This window comes from Camellia sinensis, chromosome 7, assembly GCF_055761805.1.
Source record: "Camellia sinensis isolate YWXY chromosome 7, ASM5576180v1, whole genome shotgun sequence".
NCBI lineage: Eukaryota > Viridiplantae > Streptophyta > Magnoliopsida > Ericales > Theaceae > Camellia > Camellia sinensis.
In genome coordinates, this window is record NC_138967.1 from 62,526,479 (window position 1) to 62,538,833 (window position 12,355).

The following is a 12,355-nucleotide window of genomic DNA, read 5'->3' on the forward strand; positions in this document are numbered from 1 at the left end:
TGGATAGCCTGCAAGAGTGCAAAGAAAATTCGTTAAGTATGAAAACCAGAGTTTAAGTTAGATTAAAAACACAAGTGTTGAGACTTACCAAGACATAATGTTGCATCATCATCGCATAATTTTCATACTCCAAAAGCTTGGCCATCTGGTTGATGTCGGTTGGGAGTAGAACGATGGTGGATATGGTGGCATCGACTTCCAGGCTGTCGAGCGCACTGTCCCCGACTAGAAAAGGTCGGTCTCCGACCGTGACAGATGGAGTCTATGGAGCGCCGAGATGGAAGCCGGAGGGCTTAGAAGAACCGCCGGACCTTGGCCTTTTGGATTACGGTGGGTCAGACGCCTCGGCCTCAACAGGCCTTTTTTTGACAGACTTCTCAACTTCAGCCAATTTTGAAATTGGCACTGTGTCTTCTGACTCCACCTCGGTGGCGCTGGGCTTGGCCTTGGCCCTTTTTACACTTTTTGCCTTGGGTTTTGGCTGCGATTGGGAGGGAGAAGAAGAATAGACCGACACCACATTGGGAATGTTGACCGGGATGATTTTTGCACGGCCCATTTTGTCGGTGGTTGAAGCAATGGTGACTCTGGTGTCAAAATGAAATGCAGGAAGAGAAATAGGAGGGTTGGAAGGGTCGACCACCGGTGTGTCAGAACCTCGGCGTCTGCGGCTTCGAGTCCTCCCAGTAGGAGCGTTAGTAGGAACTCGGCTATGGCATTGGCGCTAATGTGGAGGAATTAATTGGGAAGCAGAAGTGGATGGTTGCTTTGCAGGACCGGAGCTAGATCCTTGATCTGGCCTTGGTGATGATGCAGCCTATGGAGTTGTAGTAGAATGAGGGGTCCTGCTCCTCTTGGAAACGTCGGGTAGTGCAGACTTATAAGTTTGAATGTAATTAAGCAGCAAATGGGCTTTGCACTGGTCAACTGGCAAGCCTAGCAGCCTTTTCAGGTCTTTACTGGGGAAGAAGGTTTTGCGAAAATCTTTTGATAGCTAATGAAGAGCTGCAAGAACAAAATTCAAACATTAGCACAGATAAAAGGAATAAAGTGGTAAAGTCTTAAGCAGAGAAGTTGACACTTAGTTCTTACTCTCATCCTCTTTAAACATCGATTGGCATAGAGAAAAGAGATGAAGGTCATCATCTGGAGCAAATTTCCAGTTACCCAAGATGATCAGGTAGTCATCTCCAGCACCTTTGTTGGAGTCTTGGAGGTCGGCTATGATTTTTTAGGCTGTGGATCTTGGCTTGAGGTAATAGATCTAGCTTTTTTTAGATTTTAGGCCACACATAGTATAACAATATTGGATGTCAGCTAGTGTTATCCTAGCGTTTTCTTGGCGAGCCAGAGCAATTATACCATTAATGACCCTATAGGAGTTAATGGCCAACTGTATAGGGTTAAGTTTGTAGTAGTGGAGGATTTCCCTAAAAAATATGTCTAAGGGAAGCCGAAGACCACATTCGATGAAAGTAACTACTGGGAAGGGTATGGAATCCTCATTGGACATGATAGAGTCCTCCTCCCCAACCAACCTGAGCTGAACATCAGTTGGAATGGAGAACTCTCGACGGAAGTGTCCTAGTTTTTCGGGGGTATCTACCCTCCACCTGAACATATCCATGATGTCCGCTAAAGGAAGAAAGTGCAAGATTTCAGAAGAGAGTAGTTGGTAAGAGTTTGAAAGACCTCGGCTAAACCTTAAACAAAAGCTGGGGTAAGGGTTTTTTAAGATCTAGGGGGAATTTGTTTCAATTTCCCTAAGAGATGTGATTTATATCAAATCCCAAACCTAAATCTATACGGAAATAAGAAATCAAAGGGTAGAATCTGAAAACAAGTCAGACAAAAACAAGAAGGAACATGATTTCGAATTAAGAAAGGAACATATTTTTTCAAGAAACACTAAATAGGTGTGTGGATATGCAAAAGCCAAGAACAGTGGCAAAGTTGTTAAAGCCTCAAATTTATGAAAACTACGTGTGCGCAAGAATCACAAAACAATATGAATAAGATACAAGGATATATTGAACCACATAGACAAATGCGTGATTCGACATATAGTAAAGATTCAAGAACACAAACAGATTTGCAGTGGTAGCAAAAAACGTGTAAACAGGCAATAGACTTTGAAATAAATCAGCAACTGAACTTAAAGAGGAAAGAAATTGTGACTTACCAAGTAAAATGAGCGCTGATATGGGTATCGCTGGAGTCAGACGACGTGAATAATCACAAACAAATGATGAAAGGGTCGCCGGAGAAGGTAATCAGAATGGTTGCAGAGCTTTGAAGAAACGGTAATTGCGGATTCGAGAATGGAAGTTTAGAGAGAGAAAATTTGTGAAACAAAGGAGATTGTTTTTTACAAAAGTGAAAAGACGGAGAGAGAGGGAGGAGTTTTGTTGAAACTGTGAAAAAGGCGGCAAATCATAATGATGTGCCTTGGACGATGTGTCTGTTAGGCAGCGTGCGCAAAGGCGACGTGTCTTGATATCACGTGTCAGGTACGAACTAATGAGAGATGGACACGTGGTGGAAATGGTTGAAAAAACTGTATGTGATAGCTCATATGCAGATAAAACTCTTGGATTTCTTGATTTAATGAAGCAAAAATCTCGGCTAGAGGAGCGATCTCGGTTAAGGAATTAAAAAACTTGGTTCTTGATTCTTGGTCATTGATAAAGTAGACTGCAGAGTCTTGGTTATATGAAGTCGACGAGTGATGATCTCGGTCGTTGGGGATAGAGTAAGACTTAGCTGATGTACTATGTGGACAAACGGTATAGGTTCCATCATCTCAGGTTGCTGAGGTAATAGAACTTAGGGGGCAGTGTTGGGGGCATATTATGTGAATGACAATACGTGGCCAAGGTGATGCCGAAATGTCAGCCAAGGTGCCACGTGGTTTGGTCTTGATGCCGAGGTGATCTCAGTTAGGTCGAGGTTGTCTGCGGGGATATCGGAATCTGAGATAAGCGGATAAGGGACAAGAGTCCTAGAATAGGGAAGGATCTCAGTCGGGATAAAGATAAAGCTCTTAGGAAGTTTATCTCTATCTAGCTGGGAGTCTAAGATGAGCATTGAGCAAAAGTCCATTGAAGCTACGCTTCTACAGGGATTAGGTTAGTGCTGGCTATAAAAGTAAGGCACCCTCGTGGATCTAAGGTATGTTTTTTATATTTTATCTAGTGAGTTAAGCACTATTTACTATCTTTAACAGATAATTACTAATATGATCGTCGGAGTGTCCCTGGTGGACGAACCACCGCCAAATTCTTATCTTTCTGTAACAGGTTGTTTGGGCTTACTCTATTCTGCTGGTGCTCTCTTGCTGAATATTCCTTGTTTGGTTGTGTGGTTAAAAATCAACACCCACAATATATATATATAGAGAGAGAGATGAAACCATACATGATTAGTGAAAGACTGAACGTTAGTTGGAGAATGACAAGGGAGATAGTTTTGCCAAGCTTCCAACACTAGCTGCATATGGCAAGTGAAAATAAAAAAAGAAGAAGAGATAATTGGTAGTGTCTATTGGATGCTATAAATTCCAACCTCAATAAGAAAAATGCCTCAAATGCCCATTTGCCTCTCCCTTAGATTTGCTCTTAGTGACCAGGAAACTATTTCCATACACATGTTAATAGTGTGTACATTTTATTTACATTATTTTGTTTAGGTTTTTGGAATGATCAATTGAACTGTTTGTCACTTTTAAAATAAATAAATAAATGAACAGTCTGTGATACCATTATATAGCGAGTGCACTATTATAGAAAAGGAATAGTTAAATCTTGGAGGGTAGAACGATACTAATCTGTTGCACCAAATCAATGAACAGTTTGTGATACCGTTATACAGCGAGTGCACTATTATAGAAAAGGAATAGTTAAATCTTGGAGGGTAGGACGATACTAATCTGTTGCACCAAATCACGTACTTAGAAAAATAAAAATCTACTCTTAAAAACAGTGGCTACACATCTCTGTAATTAAATTTTTTTTTCTAAAATTATTTTATTTTCACAATTATTAGTAGTTCACATATATTTTATAATTTTAGTTTGTTTTTTAGGTAATATATAATTTTAGTTTGTGTTTTAAATAAATGATTTATCTCCTCAATTTCCAACAAACCACAAGCCTGAAACATGCCACCAAATTGTTTAATATCATAAATAACCCCAATAATATCTTGACTCACCATGATGCCATTTATCATATGATGGCAACTTGAGAATCACCTTCAATAACAGCATTAGAAACACCAAATTGGATCCCCAACTTAGCCCTTTCCTTCGAGCAATTCCAACACCATGATACATTTTACTTGCTAAAAAATAGCATATAGATTTTTTACTTCGTCTAATTACTTTAGCTAATGTGTACTACAACAATGCTTACAGTTAGCCACATAGTTTCTTAGAGACAAAAAGTATTTGTCTAGCCTTTTGACTCTCTAATTGTGGCCAGCCCCTTTACAAATGAGGCATAATGCCTAATGTATTGCTTAACCTATTGGAGCATTGAAATTGTGATTTAATTGGATTAAATGACTAACAAACACAATGTAGAGAGCATGCTGGAATTGCTCTATAAAAATGACTGCCACGAACAATTGGCTAGCATAATAGTTCATAAATTGGGTGATAGCTGCCACAAAACTGTTGGTACAATCTCTTATAAAAGCATCCATACCAATCTCTTCAAATTTTTAGTCAAATTATAACTTAAAAAGTCATTTTTTTTTAATATTTTAGCTAGCTACTCCACTGTATTAAACTCTCTGTTCTAACTCAATCCTATTAAAATATATATATATATTTATATATATATATATATATATTTTATTAAATTGATGAGCAGCCAGCCAAACAATTTTTATGTTTCTTTGTGAAGGTAAACTAAAGGAAATATAATAAAAAAAATAATAAATAAATAAATTTGCCGTTGACCGGCCGGACGTTCAACCAGACTTTTGGGCGGACATCCGATAACACACAAGTAGCGATGACTAGTACCTCGCTTGTTGTAGCGAGATACTGTAATAATTACAAATTTTGACGAACTGCAAGCGAGATTGATGAACGTCGTTTTTTAAAGTTTATATCACTAGTTTAGCTAAGAAATGATTTTACGAATGATGCCGATGTTCTAAAAACCCCCACCCCCACTCGGCCTTTCATATTTTTGCAATGTCATATCGACATTTATTATTCAAGGGAAAATTACAAACACCCTCCTCGAGCTTTGGTGAAAATACAGATTCTCCCTTGAGCTTTGAGAAATTACATCTTGCCCCCTGAGGTTTATATTTTCATAACAAATTGCCCCCTGAGGTTTTTATTTTCATACAGATTCCCCCCTAATTTGTTATGCAAATTTGACCATCAAGGGGCAATTTGTAATTTCTCAAAGCTCAGGGAGGAATCTGTATTTTCAACAAACATCGAGGGGGTGTTTGTAATTTGCCCATTATTTTCAACAATCTTGCACCAGGTCGCTGCCAACCGAGCAAGGATCCTCTAGAGTTTTTTTTTTTTTTCTAAAGTTTCCTAGAGTGGTGCATTGTGTGGTTGAGATTTAATGACAAGTCACATCAATTTTTTAACATTAAATCTCAACCACACAATACACTACTTTAAGAAACTTTAGGAAAAAAACACTCTAGAGGATCTTTAGTGCTGCCAACCATCCCCCCACTAGGTTGCTGACAGTGCCGATTTTGAGTTTTTTCAGAAGCAAATACTAAATATAGGACTTTCATACATATTTATAAATAAATAAATAAATACTTACAAAAAGTCTATTAAATTGTGTTTTAATATATAACAAAGTTTACGATAACAAAAAGGACCAAAATGAATTTTTAAATTTTATTTTACCAAACTTATTTTTGAAAAAATTTAAGAAACAGATGGTGAAAACAAAATTAATATCTAAGCCCTAACTCTAAAGTATTCACAGAACATCACTGACAAAAAGGGATTCATTATGAATCAGAATCAACCACAAAATCTGCAAAACCAATAAAAAACAAGCCAAAAAAAAAAAAAAACCATAATTCTAGTAAGGAACTGGAGAGGGTAAAGTGAAGTAATTGACAGTTTTTTGAGATGATTGATTCATTATTCGAAATCAGAGGCAAGAATCGTACTCACTGAATATTTGAAAGATCTGGCAGTGAGAAGGGCAACCGTCGGCGAAGGCACTACAAGAAATAAGGGTTTTTGCGGCGTTTTTTTAACGACGTTTTTTAAAACGTCATTTTTATTAATATTTAACGACGTTTTAAAAACGTCGCATATTTTTTTAATTAAAACGACACAGTTTTGTAATTGAAGGCGTTTAAAAACGCCTCCAAATGCGGTAGGCCACACGCGCCTATTTTAAATCTGAGAATAAAGCTTTTGTAAGCCCTTAGGCCTTCAGACATAAACCAACATTGAATCCTCACATCGCCTCTCTCTCAACCCTCTCTAAAAACCCTTATTTTGAATCTCACCTTCAAATCTCACAGATTCACCGACTTCGAAGCTCCACCACCACCACCATCTGCACCGGCGAGGTAGCGAGATTCACCGATTCACCGATTCAAATCTCACAGATTCACCGATTTTAGATCAGTCTGCACTGCCACCGTGATTTCGATTCAGATCGGTTTGCACTGCCACCGCGATTTCAATTCTATCTCTAGATCTCTCTCTCTGAGATTTATCTTTGATTTCATCTCAGAGCGATTTCGATTTCTCTCTCTCTCTCTCTCTATTTCGAAGCTCCGCCGCCATCGCCATCTGCACCAGCGAGCTATCGATTTCTCTCTTGGCTCTGACGCTGGTTCCATTTATATTGCTAATTTTCATCGGCAATCGCTTCTTCTTCGTATTTTGTTTTGATTATCAATTTGCTATTTTGTTGATATCATGTGAGTTTCATTCTAATCTAATATTGAATCAACTTCTATCCTCTTTGGTATGCTTTTTTATGTGTCAAAGATTGCAGGGAGCAAAAGCGTTATGGAATGACACCCCTCAAGAAACCTGTGGATCTTCAGAGATTGAATGAATTGGTGTCAATTGGGTAAGTGGAACCAGAATAATGTATTTATTTTCCCAATCTCTGATTATTATTTTTTTCTTTTTCCTTCCTTTTTTCTGAAGTCAATTCTTGTTGTTAACTTTTGTCATGAGTATTATTTTCTCACTAGATGTCACCATTTAGTCTTAGGTCTTCAAAAGTGAAAATAAATATTAAAATATAGAAGACAGAAGGGTGAAATTAATGTAATTACATATGGCTCTGACTCTTGGAATTTTTTTCCCCCCTGAAATTTTAAATAAAAAGTGAACCAATGTTGTCATCTGCCTTGAATCCAATGCCTTAATGCAGTTCAACTTTCGTCCCACTTTTCCTGGGGCACAGTCCTACATTTCTGATACATTGATCGATAATGTTTTGGCTGTGTTTGATATCTGGATTAGGTTCACTATGATTATGAGTTCGGTGGGATTGAGTGATGGGATTACTAATATGGTGGTATTAGGTTGGAAATGTGAGATTAATTGCATTTTTTTGTTTACTATGGGAAATAGTTACCTGCTCGTGTTTGTTTTGCTTTAATTGGTTGAGATTAAATCTATGAAATTATTTAAAAGCTCTCATTACATAAAAGTCAGCTTTGTGCATTGAAAAAATAATAGTCAGCTTTGTTGTTTTTGTAAATTGGGGGCAAAATAGTCAGCTTTGATGTTTCAACATTAGATTACATATGGCTCTGACTCTTGGAATTTTTATTTATATTAAGTTGATTCACTGATTATTTATATTAAGTTGATTCACTTATGTGCTCTTGATCTATGATATTAGGCTCTTCATCTCAGGCACATTTTTCAAATCAATTAATTCTTTGGTAGTCAATTTTGTTTCAGATTATTGAACCTTAGCATGAATTATATAAATAAGTCTTTTATTTTGTCCCACTATTTGCTCAGCTGATTAAATGATCTAAGGCTTGTAATTCCACAGGGCATCATTTAGCCCTAGTTCTAACCTTTGCGTAAGGCTCCATTCTCTATAAGAAAAGGAATTTCTTTGTATATGACAGAAATAGTTGAAGTCACTTCAATGAAATTGTAGTTTTCTGTGCCTCCTTTCTGCATTTTGTCAGGACTGAACTGCACAAATATGGTTGTTTGAATGATCAATTTTTCTTAACTTCATCTGTATTTCCTTCTAAAATGCACCTCTTTTTCTATTTGATGGATTATTTTAAACTTTGTTCTGGCATTGTTCAACAATTATGCATATTCTGTCCTCTCATTGGTCATATATTTGAAAATAAGGGGTTGGAATTGATGTCTCATGTTGCATCTTCACTACTGAAGACAATGAGTAGCTGATGCCTTATGCCAAAACATGTTACTAAGGAAAATATGTTTGTGACCCCTAAAAAGCCTCCCCTAGTTTGACTCATAATGACATGGCATGTTATGTGTCAACTTTTGATTTGCCTCAAACTCAACCATAGAAGACCCAACTCCCTTCTCACGTTATTATGGGTGCATTTGAGGATTTGAATTGTGGGTCTCTATCATTTCTATGTTACTCAGTTTCTTAATTGAAAGATATATTCTTTTCTTTGATTCTTTGCTGTGTTAATAATTTCAGTCCGAGCATGATGGGTCAGATGTACAAGTGCACCTAAATGTTGAACATCATTATGAAGCAGATGTAATCCCCAACATGTCAAGGTCACCTAGGGTAAAGTACATAACCTATTATGAAGACTCTGACAGTCTTCCTGGAAAGAGAACAGTAGTTTGGGAGCTTGACAAGGGTATGTAAAATGTCTCACAAGGATCAAGTTTTGAAGAGCGACATAAGTAAAAATTTACATTTACATCCTTATCCCTATCCCTATCCCTATGGCCTTTGCATCACTAGTTCTTTTGCTTATGTTTTATTTATTTTTTTGTTGGTTCTTTCGTTGCTTTAGGGGTTTGATGTAGCGAACATACCTGGTGTCAATCAGTTCCATCAAATTCTTCCAATGGACATTACCTACAACACTAAACATTTCGAATGGTATTCGCAGCTTGCAGTTGATGAATACATGAGGCATTTAATTGATGATTGTATTTTATTTCAAGTTATAAACATAATACTACTTAGCTTATTCATGACAACATTTGTAGGACACAAATAAAGAGTTGGAGTTTGTGAAGGTTTTGAAGGCAATGTCTCAGGCTGCCTGTGTACTCAGGTTTTATATGACCTTCAGCGCCAAGGATCTTGCTGATGGAGGCAATATTAAGACATATCAAGCTGTGGTGCTAATGGGGGTAGGTTCTAAGATGTCAGTGTTATCTTTCAGGCTCAAACCTCCTGAGGATGAACAAGGTAAGGCAGATGCATTTTCTTCTTTGCAATTTCCACCCTTAAATGTGAAAGTGTGATTGCTGCCTTTTATATTAATTTATTGTAGAATCGTGATGGTAATATGGTAGCAATGGGTGTTGCTTCATGTTTGAATTATGTCTAATGGAGAATATATAAGATCAAAATGATCGTTCACCACATATTGGATTTTATGTCAGGTTTTACAAAAAATAAGACTATATTGTTATTATCCAAACCAAAATTTATGGAAATTAAGGCAATATGGTTCTAATGGAAAGATACAAGTTATCTTTCTGGTTCAAAATGACCTGTTAGATCTGGATACTATTGAACCAACAATATGTCTATTTTCCGAGAATATTGTATTTTACTATTGAGCTCTTGTTGTCCTACCCAGATATTTGGCGGTGTGGGCATTGCTTGTCTGCCATTGGGACTTATCTTTTCATTCTTTCGGCGTCCAAAAGCTGTTATCACTCGTTCACAGTATATTAAGGTACCTTTTGCGTTGTGTTTTATGTATCCATATGAAATTACCTACTTATGCCTTCTGTATCAACGTAATGGTTATTTGCATGTTCGAGTTGATTATAGGAAATTGACTCGATAATTTGTAGGAAGCAACTGAACTAGGTAAGAAGGCAAGAGAATTGAAGAAAGCAGCTGATGCGCTTCGTCAGGAGGAAAAGAGTGGCTCAAAGGGAAGGAAGTGGCGTAAAAATGTAAAGGCAGTAGAAAAGGTATTAACCTTGATCAGTATTGTTAGCTGAAGGGTGCCTTGCCATGGCTAAAAGGGAAGGTGCATGGTTTAAGTCCACCTTAAGACATAGCAAGAAAATTGGTACATCTTATAATTTGGTGTACTTCAGCCCAAAGTTGGTTTTACAGATGATGTAGGGTCTAAGATTCAATTTGTTGAATTTGAATATCATTTCTGAGATCTGTAAAAGCTTCTTTTCTTCCGTTAAAATGTTTACATCAGAAATTAATGTCATGAATCATGATCCAACTACAAAATTGTTTTCATTTAAGACATAACAATTGATAACTACAATTACAAGGTTTCCTGCTATTTTTCCAATTGCTATTATATGCTTAGGGGCCGTTTAGGGTTTGTAGAAATTACATCATTTTTTATGAAATTTGAAGTTTACATTGTTGGTTGACTTGTCTATGTATCCATGGTTAGATAGATTGGAATCGGGTGCTGACTTATTCTTAACCTTGTAGGAGTTGCTTCTTCTGGAAGAAGATGTAAAGGCTTTAGAAGAGATGTACCCTCAAGGTGAAAAGGTGATGGTTTGAAGTTTTTTTAATGTGCTGACTGCACATTTTTTCAAAAGCAGTTTTTGAGAATATGTTTTCTGAAAAATTTTCAATAAAACTAAAAACTAATTTGATGAAAGAAATGAAAAAATAAAAAAACACTCATCATTTTTATATGGTTTTATCTTTTTTTTTGGTGTGGAAGTAATTTTTAAAAATCTGAAAATATTATTTTCGATGTTTCTTTTTGTCAAACTAATTTCTATTTGAAAAAAAAGAAAAAGAAGAGAGATATGATATTGTCTCCTGACTTTGCTGCTTGATTCATTCAGGCGGAGACTGCATGGGCCATGACTGTTCTTGGGTACTTGGCCAAACTAGTGTTGGGGGTTTTAGGGTAAGTGTGAATTTTATGCATATCATTAATTGTGACTTTGACAAACAAAATGTTATTTTGATTTCCTTGAAACTGTCATTTTTTGGGGTCTCTGCAGAAAATTTTAGATGAAAATTGTGTTATCACACCAAAAAAAAAAAAAAAAAAGAAGTTAAAAACATTTCTTATGGATAACGTATGGATGATGTTTAGTCTCTAGTTATTTGTTCTGGCCTTTAATTTTAAATGCAATGTATTTGGGGATAGGGAGCTTGCTTTGATGTGTATGAAGTATTATATTTCTTATGGGGATATTATTGTTGGGTAAATATATGATGATCCACATCTCTTTCATGTCGATTGTATTTGCTTTCTCTATGTTTTATCATATGTGTTTCTCCTGTTCCTTACTTCACACTCCACTATTCTCGTGATATTTTTGTTTCTGTTCTGTGTCTATGGGGTATATTAAATCTGACTTCTTCTTCCTGTGATTGCTAATATTTGATCCATATCACAGGTGGGGAGCCACTCTGATGAACTCCTTTCTTTTTAATGTGGGACTCATTCTTCTTTGCTCCATCAGGTTGGAATCTTGGATTCTCGACACACTTTATTTACATATTGAAGTTGGTTTTTCTTTTTTTCATTCAAGTGGGAGCGTTGTGCTTGTGAGCAGGATTGATTAGCCTCAGTAATGCTCATGAAGAATCTTCAAGTTGGTGTATGCCCTAAGTGAACTACAAACTAAGCTTCAGAAGTGATTGAAGTAGCTAATTAATTCAATGAGTTTAAATATTTCAGTGCTCTATTCCTGTTTTGCATCTGCCTGCTATTCCCATCTCAAGCTAGTTCTTGAATTATTTTGTTGATGGTTTCCGACTCTGTCATCATTTATCTGATTTATTGCAATCTTTGCTTTTGTTTCTCCTTGGCAACAAAATCTCATTTATTTGATTTATTTTTTGTGTTTCTGTTAGGTATTGCTCTTTAAAAGAAGCAGCCTCAGCAGCTTATGCACAAGTTTGTGCACCATACCATACATGGGCAGTCAGGACAGCAGTTTATGCTGGAATGTGTGCTCTCCCAACGTGGGAACAACCGCTGTTGAAGCTAAATGAAAATGGTGAGATTGTGATCCCTTTATAGGCAGAAGTGATATGGTTTTGTGTCATAATTTGACCTGGACCATTGTTAAAGTTTTGAATTAAATTCCACAAATTAGGCCCTTTACTAGTACCGGAGCCGAAGTAAATGAGCACACCAAAACATGTTGACAGTATTAATAATCATTGATAAAGCATGC

At 36.7% G+C, this 12,355-nt stretch overlaps 1 protein-coding gene and 1 long non-coding RNA gene across 3 annotated transcripts; both read left to right on the top strand.

Moving 5' to 3' along the window:
- The first annotated feature begins 6,292 nt into the window (after positions 1–6,292).
- Positions 6,293–9,453, top strand: LOC145795125 (uncharacterized). Of its 2 annotated transcripts, none has more exons than XR_014335410.1 (4): positions 6,293–7,088; positions 8,676–8,844; positions 9,004–9,092; positions 9,203–9,453. It is a non-coding gene; the product is annotated as an uncharacterized LOC145795125 (long non-coding RNA). The 2 variants fall into 2 exon arrangements; XR_014335409.1 differs by lacking the exon at positions 6,293–7,088 and adding an exon at positions 7,625–8,587 and having other exon boundaries at positions 9,203–9,447.
- Positions 9,454–9,582: 129 nt separating this feature from the next.
- Positions 9,583–11,221, top strand: LOC145795124 (LIMR family protein At5g01460-like). The gene is made up of 4 exons (XM_082878035.1): positions 9,583–9,903; positions 10,025–10,147; positions 10,638–10,700; positions 11,006–11,221. Exons 1-4 carry the CDS (start codon positions 9,748–9,750, stop codon positions 11,072–11,074), a joined length of 411 nt encoding a protein of 136 aa, XP_082734161.1. The 5' UTR covers positions 9,583–9,747; the 3' UTR covers positions 11,075–11,221.
- The last annotated feature ends 1,134 nt before the right edge of the window (positions 11,222–12,355 follow it).

Coding starts and splice junctions, on each gene's coding strand:
- LOC145795124 (XM_082878035.1), top strand. CDS start 9,748: ATGTCTATTTTCCGAGAATATTGTATTTTACTATTGAGCTCTTGTTGT. Junction 10,148..10,637: donor ATGTAAAGGCAGTAGAAAAG/GTATTAACCTTG, acceptor TTAACCTTGTAG/GAGTTGCTTCTTCTGGAAGA. Junction 10,701..11,005: donor TGTACCCTCAAGGTGAAAAG/GTGATGGTTTGA, acceptor TGATTCATTCAG/GCGGAGACTGCATGGGCCAT.